The 21,495-nt window shown below is 36.5% G+C and overlaps 2 protein-coding genes and 1 pseudogene across 2 annotated transcripts; 2 read left to right on the top strand and 1 right to left on the bottom strand.

The window, feature by feature from the left end:
* Positions 1–3,992: 3,992 nt before the first annotated feature.
* On the top strand, positions 3,993–6,051 carry LOC147293200 (rust resistance kinase Lr10 pseudogene; annotated as a pseudogene).
* A 5,873-nt stretch (positions 6,052–11,924) lies between these two features.
* Positions 11,925–13,074, bottom strand: LOC147293199 (uncharacterized). The gene is made up of 2 exons (XM_086231030.1): positions 12,634–13,074; positions 11,925–12,380 (listed from the first exon to the last, which is right to left on the bottom strand). Exons 1-2 carry the CDS (start codon positions 13,072–13,074, stop codon positions 11,925–11,927), a joined length of 897 nt encoding a protein of 298 aa, XP_086087156.1.
* A 3,966-nt stretch (positions 13,075–17,040) lies between these two features.
* On the top strand, positions 17,041–19,506 carry LOC147293198 (uncharacterized). The gene is made up of 5 exons (XM_086231029.1): positions 17,041–17,325; positions 17,386–18,195; positions 18,334–18,496; positions 18,578–18,651; positions 18,919–19,506. Exons 1-5 carry the CDS (start codon positions 17,041–17,043, stop codon positions 19,504–19,506), a joined length of 1,920 nt encoding a protein of 639 aa, XP_086087155.1.
* Positions 19,507–21,495: the final 1,989 nt, after the last annotated feature.

Genomic DNA, 21,495 nt, shown 5'->3' with positions numbered 1-21,495 from the left:
TCAACCATTACATTTTTTGTACCATTCCACAACCTACAAGATATCAATCATTAACCATTTCACAACCTTATGTTCTTCGATTTTGAACTCCTGGTTTTTTGTTAGATTTTAGGTTTTAACTCCCAAATTTGGGACTACCAAAGTTAAAACATATCATATAACCTCAAACAATGATTCTATATCCTAAAATGTTGAACCTTATAAAAAATGGCCTAAAAATGACAAAGATCATTAAATTAATGATCCATGCTCATTCTTTAGTTAAAGAGAATTTTTGTTTCCTTAATATGTCTATAGAAGTTAGAGAATCCATCAGAAATCATTGGCATATATGGGTGAAAAAAGGCAAAGAAAGTAATGTTTAAAATACAGCACTGATAGATTGGAGATGGAAATTAATCTGAAAACTATAAAAAAAAAGTTAAGGTTAACGGTACCTGAGAATTATTCTAAATATATATATTTTTTTTTACATAAAACTAATTAGAATTTCGATATATGTGAGGTTCTATATATAATCATAATAATCTCAACACAGTCTTAAACTCTAAATCGATCGTTCGATTATTTCGATTATAGGAATGACATTTTCTGTAATTGTTTGCTTTTCCTTGCGTGAATATCACACCCATATCCATATATATGAGCTTATCCCAGGACATTTGAAAAATTTATTTATTTCCCACCCAAAAAAAAATCCTGGAAATTTAATTTTACAGAAAAAAATTAGGAAAAGATCGAGAAACTAAATTAAAAAAAAAGTACAAATTAAGTGACAAAACGTATAGGATCCTTGAGAAATAAAAGAAATTGTACTACGTACCTTCCCCGAATTGATAATGGCAGTCGAGTTTGATGTTGTTGAGCACGCAAAACCCCTCAGGTCCTTTTTTGTCTACGATAAAACCCCGACATGTTCTTCGCATTTTGATCTACATCTATATTCTAACAAAGATAGTTAATTTGAAGCCCTGCGCTATTTCATTATATATGGCTTCACAGGACGTCATGTGATAATTGGAGGTTGGATTAGGTGACGCCATAACCATTTGTGTTATTTTGCAGGAGTCTCCCAAATGGACTGAACTTAGAAAGTCATTGCGTACAACCACGAAATAAGAATACACTGTGAAAGAAGAATTAACAGAAGAATAGGTGCTCTTGTTGATGCATGGAGCAGCATCAACAAAGAGAGGAGAATTCATTGGATTTGCACACTTGACAAAAATTATAGGCACTGATATGGACTGATATCTGGCGTAAATATTTTTATGTGACATCAACTTCCCTTGGTATCGGTATTCAAAATAGGTGTAAGGATCTTCATCACTAAAGTTGAACTTGGCCAAAGAGTAACGTGGATTGGAGAAGTACGTAGTTGTCTTTTTTCTCAACACCAGCATCCACAACTCGGATTGTTAAAGGCTTTGTAATCGATTGCCTTCACGTAATACTTGCCTGAATACAAGGGTAATACTGTAACGTTTACTTCACAAGATAGCTCAAACGTTTGGTTGCCACAGTATTGGGGATCTCCTTTTAATCGAAATGGAGGTTTAATGTTAATATTGCCACAAGAAAGGGTACAATAACTATAAGAAGAATTATCTTCAGCAGTACTACTACTATTTCTGGAACTTTGGGAACAAAAGGAAGGAGGAAGAGCAAGAAGAAGGGCTGTGTAAGCAGCAAATAGGACACTTGCTCTAGACATGGATAGAGAGAGATTAGGAGGGAGGGAGCAACAACGTATTTGAGTTTGTGGAATTTATTGATCAACAATATTATTGTCAAATAATTCGAATCAATCATTAATTCTATAAGTACATGCTTTAAGAATAATTTATACAAAAAATTAGTCAAATTAATTATAAACTGTTTAGCTGTTTGATTTTTTTTTTTTTTTGTCTCGATCATTATTGCAGTTTGTCGAATGCATTGTGTTTCTTTATAGAAAATAATTTGTCTGTCTCTGTGACAGAGACAGGCTGGTGTCACGACAAATAGAGAAAAAGAAAAAAAGAAAAGGAGAGAGAGAGAAAAAGAGAGTGAGAGAAAAGAGAAAGAGTCAATGAGAAGAAGGTGGGATGCCTAGTCTCCCTATCCCAGTGATATATAGGGAACTTTCTCTCTTCTTTATATACATTATGGGCAAAAAAGTCTACAAACTCAAGTTAATTTATGGCCATCCCCTCTAAACGATTATCCTATATATTCAAATAACTTAACTTGGACTGTTCTTATTGCATGTCCAGACTCAAGCACCGCCGTCTCATCACATCCACCTATTAATAATTTTTTTATAATTATTTTAAAAAACAAATTAACATTTAAAAAATTAAAGATAAGAAAGATCTTTGCAGGCCCAACAAGGGCATGGCATTTGGCAAGGACGATGGTCTCGATCAGTAGATGTCATCATATCTCTAGCTAGTATGACAAAAGAGTAAATACATAAATATTAATGTTACAATTAGATTATCTGATGGTTAAGTACTATGTTTTTTTTCCAACATTTTTGTGGGTGGAAAATAGGTTTTTATTTTTTGCTTGTTGGAAATTAATTAAAAATAAGCAAATTTTGTAAAATAACCCAATTAAATATCTGATTTACTGTTTTGAGTTTTGACCCTTAACTCAGTGATGGAAGCCTGGAAGGTACTCGGAAGCAGTAGTGAGAGTGACCGTAGAAAACAGCCTTGCTAGCTAGACGGACGGTAAAGCAAAACCATGTGTGTCTTATTTATTTACAATATGTATAACTCATAAGATCGAGAAGAGATGACTCAAAATGAACGACATAGATCGAGCAATCCCTTCATTGGTTAGATGGATCGAATGGTTATCCTTTTCTTAGGGTGGTTGCTCATAGTAGCTGTACATGTAGTAGGCTTAGGCCTTGAAGATTGCCCAGAAATAAGATGCAATCGCTCCGGCCCAGCCATCCGATTCCCGTTTCTAGTTAAAGGTGGTGGGCTGCCAATCCATTGTGGTTACCAGGGCTTTGATGATATTCTGTCATGCACCAACGACAACCACACTGTGCTGGACATTAGTACCATGTAGCCATCCTCAGTTGTTACCTCATCGATCATCAGCTAGCAATAAGCTCTTTGTTCAATCAATTAACTACACATCTCAGCAAATTGAAATATATGATCCAAATGGTTGCTTGCCCGTACACCTTCTCAACCTCAGTACTACTTTATCTTCTACTCCCTTCAAATCTGTATACCACTCAGTAAACTATACCTTATTCAGTTGTCTACCGCAAACAGAAGGTACACCGTATTAAACTCTGGATAGGAGTGAATAGTCTATATCAGTTGTTTGGTGTTAACTTATATTATTTAATTACCTGACTATGTAAACCGGACTGGGCTTTTAATACTCTCCTTACTTGACTAACTAATACAACTCACACACTCAGGATTTGATAATACACGCTTATTTATAAAGACTTGGGAAAATAAAAACACGCTTTCTACGTGAAAACCAACATATGCTCTTTTCATCTTCTTCTCCCTAGGGTTTTTCTCTGCTATATTCTCCACAAGTTATTCTCTTCACTATTCTCCACGTATCTCTCTCTCTCTCTCTCTCTCCAAAAAAGGTTAGTTCATGTACGTCCTCTTGTCCTATAGATCTTGGCAAAAACAAAGAAACAAAAACAAAGAAACAAAAATTTTTTGTCATATGAATCTTGCCAAAAATTATATGTGTCATATGAATTTCAATTTTCACTAAGTTATCAAAGAATTAAAAAAAATAATCTGATTCACTGCTATCTGATGGAGCAGCAAATACAGTATAGCTTAGTCAGACTGTTTATCCGAAACCATACCAAACGTCTGATAATATTCTTGATAAATAGTCTGTACTCTCCGGAATAGATTAATACTATCCAACAGAAATTAGTCAGTACAGTCCGACGTACCAAACGAGCCCAAAGTGATTATGATCATTCCCCTTGGGGCACAGGTTCTGATTCTATGGTGAAACTGAGCCCTTGCCTTGGCAATCCTACGGCTGCTGACAACCAGATTTTCGCTTTAGTAGCGGAATATTGTTCGGTTGATAAAATGCCCCTAGTGTCTTGTACCAAGCTGCATGACTACACATCAGTTCCCTACCCAATCGATCGGAACAATTTTCGGACGACATTGCGTTGGTCCATACCATCATGTGAATATTGCCAAACCATGAACAAGAAGTGTGGAAAGAATGAATTAGAACACGGAGAGACTGAAATTGAATGTTATGTGCCTAAACCTAAAGGTACGCATTATTTACGCTAGCTCCACATTTAAATATTCAAGTAATTATTATAGTTGCACTTAATTAATTAGGAAACAAATAACCTAGCTAGTTAGTACCATCTGTGTGTAAATATGTATTCATACAACAAATGTAGCGAGATATATAGCTAGCTGGACTACACAAATCGTGCTTTGCCTCTGTTTGCTGGAATTGAGTGAGGCGCGAGGCTAATAGAGCTGCTGATCTGGTGGCTGGTCTTGCGAGAAGGACGATGGGCTTCTCTGGTTGGCGTCCTAGGTTTACCTGAGGACTAGACTTGGTGTGGCTCTGGTTTTTCGATTTCGGGATAATTATGGTGTTATGGATTCTTTTGTTTATTTGGTTTTTCGCATCATGTTTAGTCGTTTAATTTGTAGTGTGCTTGCTTAGTGGCTTTTTCCTGTTTAATGAAATGCATCTTTCAAGGGCCAACAAAAATTTTGAATCGATCAACAATTCCGGATTAGTTTTATTAATTGATTTGATATACTCGATCAAGTACTAATAATTTTATTTACAACTTTTACAGGTCCTAATGGAGGCCCAAATTTAAAGGTATTAGGTAAGCTTTCAGCAGGCCAACTTATATTTTTAAAGTTTTAATTGGAGATCTATTGATGAGGCAAATTAGAATAATTTGATTTCTGGAATAAAATATATTGTCTCAACTCAAAATTAAGGTCATCTATATCTGGCTGTGCAGGTTTTTGCACACTTTCTGTGGTTCTTATAGCAACGAGAATTATAACCTACTATGTCTACAGCTCTAGAAAAAAAAGAAATAAAACATCAGCTGAGAATTGAAAGATTTTTGGATGATTACAAAGCTCTCAAGCCAAGTAGATATTCCTACGCTGATATTAAAAGGATAACAAATCAATTTCAGGACAAGTTGGGCCAAGGAGCCTATGGAACAGTGTTTAAAGGAAAGCTTTGATCCACTGAGTTACTTGTTGCTGTGAAGATCCTCAACAATTCAAATGAGAAAGGGGAAGATTTCATAAATGAAGTAGGAACAATGGGTCGAATTCACCATGTCAATGTACGTGGTTCGCTTGATTGGCTTCTGTGCTGATGGATTTATACGAGCTCGATCTTGTTTATGAATTCTTACCAAACGGTTCGCTGCAACATTTCTTGTCATCACCGGATGCTAAGAACTCATTCCTTGGTTGGGATGTGTTGCAAGATATTACTTTAGGCATAGCAAGAGGAATTGAATATCTTCACCAAGGATGTGCCCAACGTATCCTCCATTTTGACATCAAACCCCATAATGTTTTGCTTGATCATGATTTCACTCCAAAAGTTTCTGATTTTGGTCTAGCAAAGTTGTGCTCTAAGGAACAAAGTGCAATATCCATGACTACCGCAAGGGGGACCATGGGCTACATTGCACCGGAAGTATTCTCAAGGAACTTTGGTAATCTGTCGTATAAGTCAGATGTCTATAGTTTTGGAGCGTTGTTGCTTGAAATGGTTGGCGGTCGAAAAAATTTCGAAGGCAAGATGGAGGATTCCAGCAGCCAAGTCTACTTTCCAGAATGGATCTATAACCTTTTAGAACAAGGGGACGACCTACGAATCCATATTGAGGATGAAGGAAATGTTAATATTGCAATTGTGGGTCTTTGGTGCATGCAATGGCACCCAATAGATCGCCCTTCTATGAAAGTTGTGGTTCAAATCCTGGAAAAAGAAGATGACAATCTAACCATGCCTCCCAATCCTTTTGCCTCCACTTTGAATTGAACGAGTAAGAATGGAACTATATTCTAAGCCTGGAAGAGTTACCATGCAGTAACCTTAAGATGAATGATGATATACATAGAATGATGATATATGTATATCATCATTCATCTTATGGTTACTGCATGGTAACTCTTCAGGCTTGGAATATAGTTCCGTTCTCTAAAGCTTTAATACGAAGCTAACAATACTTTTGAGCCCACCACATAACTAATCTCATAATCCGAGCTATCAATTATTTAGGCCCTACATCAAAGATCATCATTGCAAAAAATCAACTAAATTAAAAATCATATAGTCATCTAATTGAAATCAAATAAATAAACGATCAATATTTTCGATAAAAGTATATAAATAGTTATTATTATAATCAAATGGCTAAATAACTTTTGATTTTGGAGATTTTTTACAAGGATGATCTTTGAAGTAAGACTTAAAAAATAGACGGTTCGGATTTTGAGATTATATTGTGCAGTGGGCTCAACATGGTGGTTAGATTTATATTAAATTACTAACCAATTAGTTTTAGAGCATTCTTGATATATATATATATATATTATATATCAAGTATTCTTTAACAGCTTTCTTCTCTTTTATCTAATCAGGCCTAGTCGGCGTTTTACAGTCGTCATGACATTGTATCAATTATGTTCGTCATAATACATATATCTTCTGAGTAAAATACACCATTGGTCCATTAATTTTAAAACTTTTCCCAAGTTGTTCCACGATTTATTTTGTCTCAATACAACCCAGTTATTAATTAACTTGATCCAACATAGTCCATTCCGTTAATTTTGTGTTAACGCCCGTCTATTTTCATTACGTGCCGCACACGTGTTCATTTGTTGAGGGCAAACGAATAATTTCACGGGGGATAGATTCAATAAATTTTTAATTCTATTTATAATTTCAAAAATATTAAAAGTAAAAAAGAAAAAATAAATTTAAAATTTAAAAATCAGAATCTGATTTCATTTTTTTTTATTCACTCCCTCTGTCTTCCCTCTCACTTTCTCTCTTTCTCTCTCCCCGACCTCACACTCTCTCAGATTTCTCAGCCCGGCGGTGATCGCCGGCGAACCAGGCCAAACCGAGACCACCATCTTCTTCCTCTCTTCCTTCTCTCTCTCCCCATGGGCTTGGATCACCCAGAAAACCACCGGAATTGAAGAATTCGGCCGAGACCCAAAAGTCAACTCTGTCAACTCCAGCGGCGATCCGCCGTCTCCGGCCAAATTGAGGCACCGGACCTACTGGGTATTCTTCCCCTTGTCACGGTGAGTCTGTCCATGGTCTCCGATTGTCCAACCGACGCTCCACGACGCCGAATCGAAGCTCCAAAGCTACCCAGAATCTTCCTTGTCTCGGAAATTTGGGAAACATAGGCCACATAGTGCCAAGATCTTGGTGATTAAGGACAACCCAATGGTGTAAAGAGTGAAACAAATGAGACCCAGAAACATAAAAAACAGAGCTTCACAAAAATAGTGGGACAATGAAAGAGAGAGATAATCATAAGCACTATGTGATTTGGAGGACGTACTGTCAACGACATTGCTAATCAGAAATGGGTTAATTAAGTCTAAGTCACAAAATCAATAGCTAAAACAAGCAATACAATAATTACACACACAGAAAAAAAAAATTACGGGAAATTTCAATTGGGTTTGGGTTTCATGTAGAAAGATAGTGAAGGACTTATAAGAATCGACAAGAAATGGTAGCTGAAGAAGGTTGAAAACAGCGCCTTTGCTTCTCCTATTTTGTGGAGCTTTCGTTTCCTTGTTTTTATTTTTTGGCCAAAGCTTTTTTTTATTTTTTAAATTAATTAATTTCTAAATTAAATAGAAATATATTTTTTTAATTAAATAAAAATAAATTTTTATTTTTAAATATACAAGTTAATTTTTAAATTTTTTGGGGAATGGGTAATGTTTTTAAATTTTAAATTAATTGTTTTTTAGTTTTAATATTTTTTAAATTAGAAATATAATTAAAAATTTATTTGATATGAAAAGACCATTTTATCCTTATTTTTAACCGAATTTATAACGGAATTGACGGAATGGACCAAGTAGGTAAACGTCGAAAAGAAAGTGGTTTAATTTGGTACAAAAAAAAATGATCGTGGACCAACTTGAGAAAAATGTGAAAGTAAGTAGACCAACGGTGCATTTAACTCTATATCTTCTATATCGGCTATATATTAAGCCTAATTAACTACATAAAATACTGTAAATGATAATAATTAAACTCATTCTACACCTCCAATAAAATAACCCATTTTAATTTTAATGACCGAGTTACTTTTTGGTGGGAAAATAGTAAATTTTCATAGCTCTTTAATCATTTTTTGACCAAAATACCTCTCAAAGTTTGACAAAAAGAAACCATTATGATCGACAAAATGATCAACAAAGTTAACAAAAACTTGGTTGCAGCACCATCTAAAGTGGTTATATATAGCACCATTTAAAGTCGTTACAGCACCATCCAAAGTTAGTGGCTGCCACAAGTTCATCTTATTCATCTTTTGACGAACGTACAGATCGATCTATAAACACAAAATTCAATCTAGATTGAAAGAACTGATCATGAAATGTATAAGATGGAAAAAAAAAACACCCCCAATTTAAGATCACCATAAAATGAAAATCTAAAACTATTTTAAGATCTACACATCTTTATGTTCATTTCCTTTATTAACAAATCAAAATGAACAACTCCCAGCAAAAGGAAGGAAAATGTATAAAACTTAACAAAACCAGATGAATAACCCAAAAAAAAAAAAAAAAAAAAAGGTAAATAACTTCTGCTATTGCTTAAATTATGGTGAATGTGACTCTATAAGTGTGAATGTTTGTATTTTATGTTAGTCTCAAATGATCCTCAACTTTCACCCAAATATCAGTTTAGTCCTTAAAGTGCATTTTCACTCAATGTGTCCTCCGTATTTACTACTGCATATGAATTTTGCCTTTTTGTTCAATTTCATTTAAATTTCTGTAAAAAATGGTTACGTGTGTCGCACGAAACTTTTTTCAAGGAGAAAAATGTCTTAACACACCCTCTCTTAAGATTCCGGTTAGGGATGATTGTTTTGATCTTTTGTCTTTTTTAATTATTTTATTTTTAATGGGAGAATTAACGAAAACTAAAAATTAATTGGCACAATTTGTAAACAAAGGTGAATTATATAATGGCACAATTAGTAAACAGTAGAGATTCAATGAAATTTTGTTATTTTAGGTGGAGCAGAATTTTGAATATAGGCTTTAGCTATTAAAAAAAAAAATAGTGCTAAAATCTAAAAAATGCAATTTAATGAGCAAATATCCAAACGACCCTACTTTCAATCAAGGAATAAAATTTCGGGTTTCAATCAAGGAATAAAATTTCGGGTTTCAATCAAGGAATAAAATTTCGGGTTTCAATCAAGGAAGATTTTTAAATTTTGACAAAAATTCGACAGAAACGACAAAAATTGCTATCAAAATACGGAAATTTTGAATGAAACTTTACCATATGTTTATTTAACATATTATCGACTACATTGATAAAAAACATTGAAGAAACCAAATTATATGGTAGGTTTCATGTGATATATGATGAATATAATGCGCACTGGAGGCAAAGACTGTTAAAAAAAGGTTTCACTAATTAATAATTACTTCAATAACACCTCAATTTTATTTTTACTACAATATTGCCACATAAATTACAAAAGTAATCAATACCACATAGAGTTTCTAGGAGGTTCAAAATTTTTGCTGTCTTCAATATCATCATGTCCAGAGTAGGTGTAATGCGAAGAATAATCATCTCAAGATACTTCTCCAGCATAATTTTGCATGTAATTGCCAACATACCAACCATATGGATCAAGAACCTGTTGTGGTTGAATTTGCCTATAAGCATACTAATTTGAAGAGTTTGTCTCTTGTTGTGCCAATGAGTTATTATCAGACTCAACCGAGTAAAGCAGATGTGGTAGGTAGAATATTAGAGGGTTTTGCCCATAATTGTAATTGTCACTTCCTACCCCCATAGAGCCAAAAGTGGTGGATAATGAATCCTCTTCTTCTTGTGCCAAACTCTCATGACCTCTTTGTCTGCGACTATAGCCTTTTCCTATGACACCAATTCCTGGTTCGGCACGCCTATTCCTATGATCCTCATCTTGTGTTGCATGTGTGTAGTTTGCTTCGACAGAAAATGGGCTCATATACTCTTAAGAATGTTCAGTGCAATCTTCATTTCCACCACCACCACCACCACCACCACCACTACCTCTACCACTACCACTACCACTACTTCTACCTCCACTGTTGGTAGGAATGCCCGATCTTGTGTCAGAGTTGCCTGATCGAGAAGGATTAGTGGGAACTGGCTCATTACGATGTGTCGACCTTGGTTGCATAAGTTCATCAAAACTTTCAGTAGGGCTCACCTCCTCATTTAGAACTCTGTCTACATTGATACCTTCTAGGCGTGCTTGAGCTGCAATATCATGATCTGGATTGCCTGCATCATCATCTAAATGGAGGGGCCTAATCTACTGATAAAGCAGGTTTCCCTCTACTTCATTATCCCCTATAGCAGCATTATATATATCCAGCGGATCATATTCATCAACGCGATCCTCCTCTACTTTCTTGTCTCGAAGTGCAAGCCTCATGTTATAGTAGCAATACACCATCTTTTCTAACCTACTATATGAGAGCCTGTTTTGTTGTTTGGTGTGTATGAGTGCGAAAGTGCGAAAGTTTATTTCACAAGCTGATGATGACGTCGTTTGTGATAAAACTTTGATGACTAACTTTCTTACAGTAGGCGCATCACTCCCATACATGACCCACTATTGACATGAAATGAAAAATTTGTTTGTGTAAATGTAACTATAAAAATAAATAATTAAGTTAATCTAACTTATACAAGTACGATGTATACTCACTAGGAGACATTCGTGATCTAGCGGCCTTTGCAGCTCGCTCTCCGAACATTTTCCGGACATCTTTAAAATATATTAACTAGATACAAATACAATACAAATTATACAATATCAATTAAATATATAATTTAAGACAATCAAATTCTATAAAGTATTAATATTTTTTGTAAGGATTCTTATGGGCCTTATGACAAATTATTTTTACCTCATTTCCAAATTGGGCAACTTCTGGTGAATAGGGATCCAATTTGGAGAATACGTTGTGCACAATCCGAATAAGTTCACCATCATCTCCAACGCCAGATCTATATTGATTGCGAGGATTCAAATAATAGGCTGCAATCATGTATCAAGTAAATATAGAAATACATAATTAGTAATTTAGTACATTAATTGAAAGCTAAATCAATTAAAAAAATGCGGAACCAAAATAACAAAGAAATTATTGGGTTACCTGCTGCATGCAAATCGTGTTGTAACGTTTTAAACCATCGATCGTTGATGATTTTTATCACCCACCGTGCACCCTGTTTTTTTTTTCTAGCTCTTCCTTCACGACACACATCAACTCATAAATTGATCCCATTGTAGGATACACTTTTGTGTCGACAATACGTAAAACTACGTAGAGAGATTCAAACAGACGACACACCTTATGCACCTGTTGCCAAAAAGAGTGATCAAGAACTATATTTTCAACCATGATGCCTGCATCTGAACGCCGGAAATTGCTACAACCCCAATCATCACTGGTGAACAATTGCTTCAGCTCCATCATCTTACCATACAAACTATCCAATGCAATATAGTTTGTAGCAAATCGGGTGGCACCAAGACGAACAATATCTCCCTTCGTGATCTCTCGCATCTTTGCCAACAACCAATTATGGTTGTAAATATAATTCGTGATCATTCTGGTTTTTTAAATCACATTAACAGCCTGCTCTTTCTTCCACATCTCTTCAAACATTAGATCAATGCAATGTGCTGCACACAACTTCCAGTACACATTGTATTTGTTCATTAACTTCTTACATGCTTTGACAAATGCTTCATTGTTGGTCACAACTTGAACAACATTATCCTCTCCAACCTCCGTGATTACATCCTTCAGTAGCCCATAAATATATTTATGATCCTTTATGCAATCTGAAGAATCAACGGACTTAAGGAATACTGACTTCTCTTTTGAGTAGGCCATGAAGTTTATGATAGACAGTTTGGTTGGACCTGTCCAACCATCGCACATGATTGTGCAACCATAAGTTGCCCAATCGGTCTTCAATTTGTTAACATGCTCTTGCATTTCTTGAAACTTCTGGTCCAAAAATCCGGTGCGTATCTGATAGGGTGTTGGAAGTTCCACTCCTACTCCTGCCTGTTGACATCCTATCACCAAATTTTTGAAATGATGAAATGCTGCTTTTGAAGGAGGAACATTTTCAAATATGAAGAACTTGCTGATCAAGTTTGCATCCCATCTTTGATTGACCCTCCGGAAAAAAGATTTTTAACATTCTTTTGGCGTGCTTGAGCTGCCTTGTACAAGCTTGGTGCTACTGGAGGTGTTGGTCATGATTCCCTCATGCTTGATCCTCTTTGCATCTGTGCACCACTACTAGACCTAGAACCTTGTCCCCTATTTGGGACTTTATGTAAGTGTTCCCTCTGCCATTCTGCTGCTCTAGAGGCTCGAAGTGCAGCTCGAAATTCTCTTCGCTCTTGAGGCCCATATCATCATTATGATCCTCATCATCATCACTCAGTTTAATCTGACCTTGTCCTCGAAGCTCTTCCCTGAGCTCTTCCATCCTTTGTATTTTTTTGTTCTTTTGGTGTTGTTTGTGTTGCATCCCTGCAATGATGAATTGTTTCACTTCTTGTGGGACACTATTGCATCGTTGCGCATTGTTTCCAGGATCCAAACCACTAAGGTGGTATTTCAGTCGTGTCACTCCAGCACCCTTCATTACAAGGTCGCCACAATATTTGCATATTGAACCTTGTTTGCTACCCGGTAGTGGATCAGCATGATCCCAAGCTGGAACACGTGATCTCCCTCCACTGGCCATTGAATCCTAAATGCCAAATAACAAAAAGACATACACAGTAACACAATAACAATAACAATTAACAAGAGAGTCAAATTTCATATTAATATCATATCAGTATATCACCAAGAAATTAATATCATATTAGTTATTAACTTATTACTAATTAGTAATTTCATATCAAATCACCAATTCCATTTCCATATTACTAATTTCATATTAATTATTAATTTATTACCAACTCCATATTAATTTCACTAATTCTAAATTACCAATTCGGCAATTCCATACATGATACATATTAGATACTATTAAGAAATCATACAATTTCATGTTAATTATTAACAAATCATACCAATTCCAATTCCATATCATATCACCAATTTCAACTTCCATATCAATATTTATATATCATAAAAATTACACAAATCATACAAATCAAAGTCAACCTAAAATTATACAATCAATTCCAAAATTATACGATTAAAGATTCAAATTTAACCAAAAATCATATAAAAAATCAACCCAAAATCATACAATTAATTCCAAATCTATATTAATCAACCCAAGATCAATATAATTTATAATTTACATGTAAACCCAAATATGATATTGATCTTATATAATATATTAATAGATGATAATAATTTATCTTAAAAAATTTTAACTGTAAATCCGGCCATTAGGCCCATTACCTTACAAACTGATTTCAGGGGTTAAGAGAGAAAGAGGTCGGAGTGGCTTTGAGGTGGCCGGAGTTGGTGAGAAGACAGAGAAGTCTGAGAACAGAAACAAAGAATCGGTGAGAAGAGAGAGAGACAAAGAAGAGAGAGACAAAGAAGAGAGAGAGAGAGATAAGTCCAGTCCAGTCCAGGCGTCCAGCAAATCAAGAAGAAGACGGAGGAGAGAGGAGAGAGAGCGGGAATGCAGATCAAGAGAGGCGTGCGACTATGCAGGTGTGTGAGGGTTAGCTGGGTAAGTGATCGAAATTTCGACAAAATTTAAGCGAAATTTCGACGAAATTTCTCTCAAATTCAAAAAAATTTGTCTACTAGGGTGTTCGAGAGCGAAATTTCGAATATTTCGCCGAAATATTCTAAAATTTGGTCGAATGTGTGTTAAAATTTCGAAACCCCTAAAAATCGAAATTTAAACCCTTGCTTTCAATAAGGTCCTTGTGTTTGTGCAATATTAATTGGTCGGACATGCGGCCGAGGTGTACGTGCGTTTAGGCACCAATAGTACGACTGTTGCATTATAATCATTTTTTTTTTATCAAGCTTTCATTATAGAAGTTGAATTTCAAAGTTATTCATAGTTTGTTTTATTTTTTTATTTTCATGACTGTTGAATATTTCACTTATCTCAACTTAGAGATGAGATAATTATAAGGAAAAAACTTGCAAACAGCATACATATTTTGCTGGTTGTTTCATTTCATGACATTCATTTTGATTCGTATAAATAAAGGACACATACTTTTATTTTGTGTCAATTAAGAACCATTTTTTATTTCAACTTTGGCCCGACATTGGACTCATCAAAACTCCACCAATTTAGTAAACTTATACTTAGTTTAAAACTATGCATCTTTTCTTTACAACCATATAAAGATCACTTAAATCGGACATCTACAACTCCAGATAATTAGTCCAAAAATAGGATACCCGAAACTGTCCAATCAGACCTCTGGGAAAAAATTTGAAAAATCGAACATGTTTAGGTACTCTATTTTGGGGCCGATTATCTGAAGTTGTAGAGATCCGATTTACATGATTTTTATATAGTTGTAAAGATGAGATGCATATCTTTAAACCCAGTATAACTTTTCTGAATTTGGTGGAGTTTTGATAGGTCCAACGTTGGGCCAAAGTTGAGATAAAAACTGAAAAAAAAAAAAAATATGGTCTTTAATTAACACAAAATGAAAGTATGTGTCATTCATTAACACAAAGGAAAATTAATATTCTGAAATGAAACAACCATCAAAGTATGTGTTATATTTGTAAATTTTTCCCTAATTATAATGATGGCAGGAGCTACAGACCAAGCGATGACTTGACTTAGAGATGAGATAATTAAATTAATGATGACAGTAGCTACAGACCAAGGGATGAGACAACTAATTAAAATGAAGACAAGAGGTAGAATTGGACTCATTTTTCGGTCAACACATATCTGCGAAGTAACTTTGAATGACGCAAGTCATGAAATTTTCTAACCAGCCTGCAGGATGCATGTTGGGCTGATGTTATTTTGGCTGGTTGACGATCCGTCTTCTATGAAAAACTAAATATAAAGATTCATGAGATTAATCAAATGTTTATGTACATTAGATTTTAACTATAAGATTTTGAAATCTAACATACAACAGTTTTATAAATTCTATTCTACACTTTAGAAGGGTATGAAATGAATCCATCGGCGAATGAAAAAAAAAAAAGAGGAATACAATGAGTTTGAATGAGGTTTTTATTTTATTTTATTTTTTTTATTTTAAGAGTTGGTAATTTAATTAAACTGGTTATTGAGTAATAAAATGGTTATGCATGAGAGGTTTTAATTTTGCAAAAGTATGTGTTGTTGAATTAATTTAATGGTTACCGTCTCTCATAATTTGTCCCTCATATGAGTGTGAGAATAATAGCAGCCTGAATCAATAATAATATATATTTGTACTACTTTGAATTAATTAATGATGAAGAAATAAATATACAAAGTTGATTATTCAGCCAACCGTACTTATTAATAAATAATAAGTTCAAGATACAATTTGATATCAGTTCATAATCAGTTTAATTTGCTTGTCATAATCTTGACTTGAACAAATTATTGTGGTTTCTTTTCCTATTATAATTAATTGATCTCAACAAGTACTTTGAATGGGCATCTAAAAAAAGCAAAAAAAAAAAAAAAAACCAAGTACTTGGAAATGGTAACGTCGTCAACATGTAAGTTTCCTTGATGTTCACTTTTGAAAATTAATTTCTTTACGAAGAGGAAGTCAGCTTTGCCACATAATATCTCAATTGTATGAAGTCATGAATATCGTTTTTTCTCTTTTCGTTTTCATGCTTAGTGAAAGAATCATTTGTTCGGCAGGCGAAGTGGTCCAAGTTCAAAGTGTTGGTGTGAGTCAACCCATGTAATTATTGTGTAATTATTAGAATTAATTAGGTGATTTATTAATTCCTATAATTTAGTTATAGGCCCATGTATATAAACCACACTTTGTGGTCTTAATGAATTAAGCAAGAATATATTTTAAAACCCTAAAACATTCTCTGTTCATGGTATCAGAGCCGACCTTAGCCACCTCTCATCTTCCATAGGCACTAAGGTTCGGTCATGGTGTTTTTGAATGGTTTAAGGGTCTAACTTGAGTAGTGTCTTGCCGAAATCTATTACTCACTATTCTTGTTGTCTTTCTGGTTTCTTTCCGCTGCAACATTGGACTTGCTGCTCTGGCGTGCGAGTCTGTTCAGATTGCCCTTCGTCTTAGTTCAGATTGGGCTTGCTGCTGTGGCGTGTGATCCGCTCTGTGCGACGCGATTGGCAACGACGACCGGAGGTGCTCCTTTGCTGTGCGACGACCGGCGCAGCAAGTTTTTGGGAGATCGACTGGTGCAACACGACTGGAAGCGGCGACTGATTGTGCAGCCGACTGGTGCCACGCGACTGGCAGCGGTGCAGCGATCGGCTGTGCGACCTGTTGTGCGACGGCCTGAACGACGGCGACCTGTGATCAGTTGTGCGACCGGCTGTGCGACGGCCTGAGTGATGACTTGTGCGACGGCCTGAGCGACGGTGTGTGCCCCCCTGCTGTGTGTGCGAACCACTATGCACATGGCGTGTGCCTCCCTGCTATGCGTGCGAACCACTGTGCACAGCTGATTGCTCCCAAATATAACTGAACAGTGTGCGGGTGCCCTGCTGTGTTCAACCTTTCGGGCATCAATTTTTTTTTTTTTGGGTTCAACCCACATTATGTCTGAAACGCCTCCCTCTGGTTCCCCGGCTACAGATTTGAATATGACCAATAATGTGGTTAATCCAAAGCCTCCTCCTTCTCTTCCTATGTTGAGTTCTCAGGACATGTCATCATTAATTTCTCCTGAGAAACTTGATGGCTCAAACTATATTGACTGGGCTCTCATTGTTCAAAATAAAATAAGAGGTCGAAAGAGATGGGGATTTATCACAGGGACAAGGGCAGCTCCGGAGGATGTTAATTCAGATGATTTTGAAGCATGGGAAGATGAAAATTGCATGGTTAAGTCATGGCTTCTTGATGCTATGACTAAGGAAGTCCGATCACTTTTTATTCGATAGCCAACGGCCAAAGATATCTGGGATGCAGCCAAACAGACTTACACAGTAAGTCAAGATGCCTCTAAGGCATATCAACTTCATTGTGAAGTGATCTTTGTGCGACAAAATGGTGGTTCAATTATTTCTTATTTTGGTACGCTGCAAAAACTTTGGCAAGATATTGATGCAATTGAACCTTGCATTATGGACTATGCTAGTGATGTTGAGAAGTACACCACTATGGTTAATTCTCAGCGATTGTACATGTTCCTCGCGGGTTTAGATTCTCATCTAGACGGAGTTCGAGGTCGTATTCTTGCTATGGTACCTCTACCTAAACTGCAGGCTGCCTATGCTATTGTCTGTTCTGAAGCAAATCGGCAAGAGACCATGTTGGGTGGTGTTGCAAGTGATGGGGCAGCAGCCATGGCAACTCGAAAATTTTCGAGCAAGGATGCTAAGAAATTTGATCGGAAGTGTACCCACTGTGGAGGTACGACTCATATGGTAGAAAAATGTTTTAAGCTTCATGGCTATCCAGAGTGGCATCCGAAGGGTGTGAAGGCTTCTTCTTCTACTTCGAAGGTGGATAACTCAAGTTCCAGGGTGAACTCTGTTAGTTCCTCCAGCTTTGTTGCCAAGTTAGGTATCTCTAACTCTGTTTTGAGTACTTCTGCTTGTACTAGTAATGGTGCATGGATAATTGATACAGGTGCTACGGATCATATGACTTCTGATCGTTATGTTTTTAGTCATCTTTCATCTGTTTGTCCTAAACCATTTATTGTTAATGCCAATGGTGTGTCATCTCTTGTTCTAGGGGCCGGCACGGTATCCTTCTCATCTGATTTGTCTTTACATAATGTGTTGTTTGTTCCTTCCTTAAATTGTAACCTTATTTCTGTTACTCAACTAACCAAAACTCATAATTGTGTGGCCACATTCTTTCCTACCCATTGTGTTTTCCAGGACATTCTTACCAAGGAGAAGATTGGCAATGGTATAAAGAGCGGTGGATTGTACTATCTGGATAGTGGGGTTTCTGCTTCAGATGGTCCTGGCATTGTGAGTCTCGTTCGTGATGATTCCTCAGAAAATAAGAAGAAGATCTGGTTGTGGCATCGCCGACTTGGTCATCCTTCCTTTAGTTATCTTCGACGTTTATTCCCCTCTTTATTTCTTGGTTTGAACATTTCCAATTTTAATTGTGAAGTTTGTGTGTTGGCCAAAAGCCATCGTTCAGTGTTTGCTTCTAGTGATAAACGTATGGATGTTCCTTTTGCTTTGGTACACTCGGATGTTTGGGGTCCTGCCCCGTGTGTTACACATAAAGGAATGAAATGGTTTGCGACATTTATTGATGATTGTACTAGAATGACTTGGGTTTATCTTCTGAAACATAAAAGTGATGTGTGTGCTGTTTTTCGCCTTTTTCATAACATGGTCCTCACCCAATTTGCCTGTCCTATTAAAGTTTTGCGCTCTGATAATGGCGGTGAGTTCGTTAATACATAGTTGACTCAGTATTTTGCTTCTGCGGGGATCCTTCATTAGACTTCTTGCGATCATTCTCCCCAACAGAATGGGGTTGCTGAACGCAAAAATCGACATTTATTGGAAGTCACTCGGTCCCTTCTTCTGGGCGGGCAAGTGCCATCTTTGTTCTGGGGTGATGCCTTGAGATTTGCCGTCTATCTGATTAATCGGACCCCATCTAGTGTCCTTGACTTTCGGCGACCTTTGGATGTTCTCTCGGATTTTGTCTCTTTACCAGGTATCCTTCATTTGGAACCCTGGGTTTTTGGGTGTGTTGTTTTTGTACATTTACATTCTCACCAGCGATCCAAGCTCGCATCTCGGGCCTTAGAGTGTGTATTTGTTGGTTATGGTCCGTCCCAGAAGGGGTATCGGTGCTATCATCCTTCTACTCAGCGCTTCTATGTTTCTATGGATGTCACTTTTCATGAACATCAGCTTTTTTATTCTCCACGTCCATTGAATTCTACCCTTCAGGGGGAGGCTTCTAATGAAGTGCAGAAACGAGATGATATGTTGTTCTTTGATCAGTTTGGTTATGGTAGTAGTTGTGAGGAAGGGTCAGAACAGACTACTGATCACCTAGTGTCTGAGTTTGAGGATTAGACTAAGACTGTGGAAATTACTAAGGATGATACTGAGGATATGGTCGGACAAGAACCCACGAATTCTGAGCCTGAGGAATCACCTCTCCATGATAGTACCGCCATCTCTCCTACTCCATTGAATCAATCTTCTTCATCCATTGAGGTAACCAACAATACTCTTGATTCACATTCTAGGTCAGATCTTGATTCTAATGCTTCTAAATTTACGCTTCCTCCTCGGTCTAACCGAGGACAACCACCAGCTAAATATGAGCCAGATCCAAATGCCAAAGTTAGGTACTCAATTAATAATCATGTGTCGTCTGTTAGGCTTTCAAAGTCATATGAATCGTATATTCTGTAATTATCTTATGTTTCTATTCCTAGTAGATTGCAGGATACTTTTACAGATTCTAGATGAACCAAAGCTATGGCTGAAGAAATGGCGGTATTACAGAAGAATTCCACCTAGGAGTTGGTTTCTCTACCTAAGGGGAAGAAAACAGTTGGATGTAGATGGGTGTTTGCAGTCAAACACAAAGCTGATGGATCAGTTGAAAGGTATAAGGCAAGGTTGGTAGCAAAGGGTTATACACAGTCCTATGGCATAGACTAGCTGGAGACGTTTGCTCCAGTGGCAAAGTTAAACACAGTACGGGTTCTATTGTCTTTGGTTGCTAATAAAGATTGGCCACTCCTTCAGTTTGATGTAAAAAATGCCTTTCTCCATGGTGATTTGACAGAAGAAGTATACATGGATCCTCCTCCAGGTATACCAAAGTTTGATAATACAAGATTAGTATGTAGACTAAGGAAGTCTTTATATGGTCTTAAACAATCTCCGAGAGCCTGGTTTGGGAGATTCACCCGTGCAATGAAGAACTATGGTTATTGGCAGAGTAATCTCGATCATACTTTGTTCCTGAAGAGAAGGGGGAAGAAGATTATTGCTCTTATCATTTACGTTGATGATATGATTCTGACTGGAGATGATTATGAGGAAATCTCTAACTTGCAGAGGTACTTGTTTAGAGAATTTGAAATGAAACAGCTGGGGTACTTGAAGTTCATTCTTGGGATAGAAGTTGCTCGGTTTAAACATGGCATATTCCTATCTCAAAGGAAATATGTTTTAAACTTGTTGACTGAAACTGGTATGCTTGGGTGTAAGCCAGCTGTCACTCATATGGAACAAAACCATAGACTGTTCGAGTGTTTGGAGGTCTTGCCTGCAGATAAGGGGTGATATTAGAGACTTGTTGGAAGATTGATATATTTGTCTCACACTAGACCTGACATTGCTTATGTGGTTAGTGTAGTAAGTCAGTTTATGCATGCCCCGTGTAAACCCCATATGGATGCTGTGGAGCGAATTTTGCAGTATTTAAAATTTGCACCTGGTAAAGGGTTGTTGTTTGCTAATCATGGTCATGTGAATGTTGAAGGTTTTTCTGATGCAGACTGGGGTGGTTTAGCGGATGATAGGAGGTCTACCTCAGGCTACTTTACCTTTGTAGAAGGAAATTTGGTGACCTAGAGGAGTAAGAAGCAATCAGTTGTATCTAGATCAAGTGCAGAGGCTGAATATAGAGGTATGGCACTTGGAGTAGTCGAACTTTTATGGTTGAGACATTTATTGACTGATTTAGGGTGTCCACCTACCAAGCCTATGGACTTGTTTTGTGATAACAAATCTGCTATTGATATAGCACATAATCCTGTTCAGCATGATAGAAGAAAACACATTGAGATTGATCGACACTTCATTAAAGAGAAACTTGAAGCTAAGATTATTAACTTCCTATTTGTGAAGTCTGAGGATCAGCTTGCAGATTTGTTGACCAAGGCCGTAGCAAATAGGGTGTTTTTGGACTCACTAGACAAGTTGGACATGTGCGATATATATGCACCAACTTGAGGGGAAGTGTTGGTGTGAGTCAACCCATGTAATTATTGTGTAATTATTAGAATTAATTAGGTGATTTATTAATTCCTATAATTTAGTTAT

Source organism: Dryas octopetala, chromosome 2 (genome assembly GCF_963921425.1).
Source record: "Dryas octopetala chromosome 2, drDryOcto1.1, whole genome shotgun sequence".
Classification (NCBI taxonomy): Eukaryota; Viridiplantae; Streptophyta; class Magnoliopsida; order Rosales; family Rosaceae; genus Dryas; species Dryas octopetala.
Note: the sequence above shows the minus strand (reverse complement) of the source record. Positions and strands in the feature narration are given on the sequence as shown.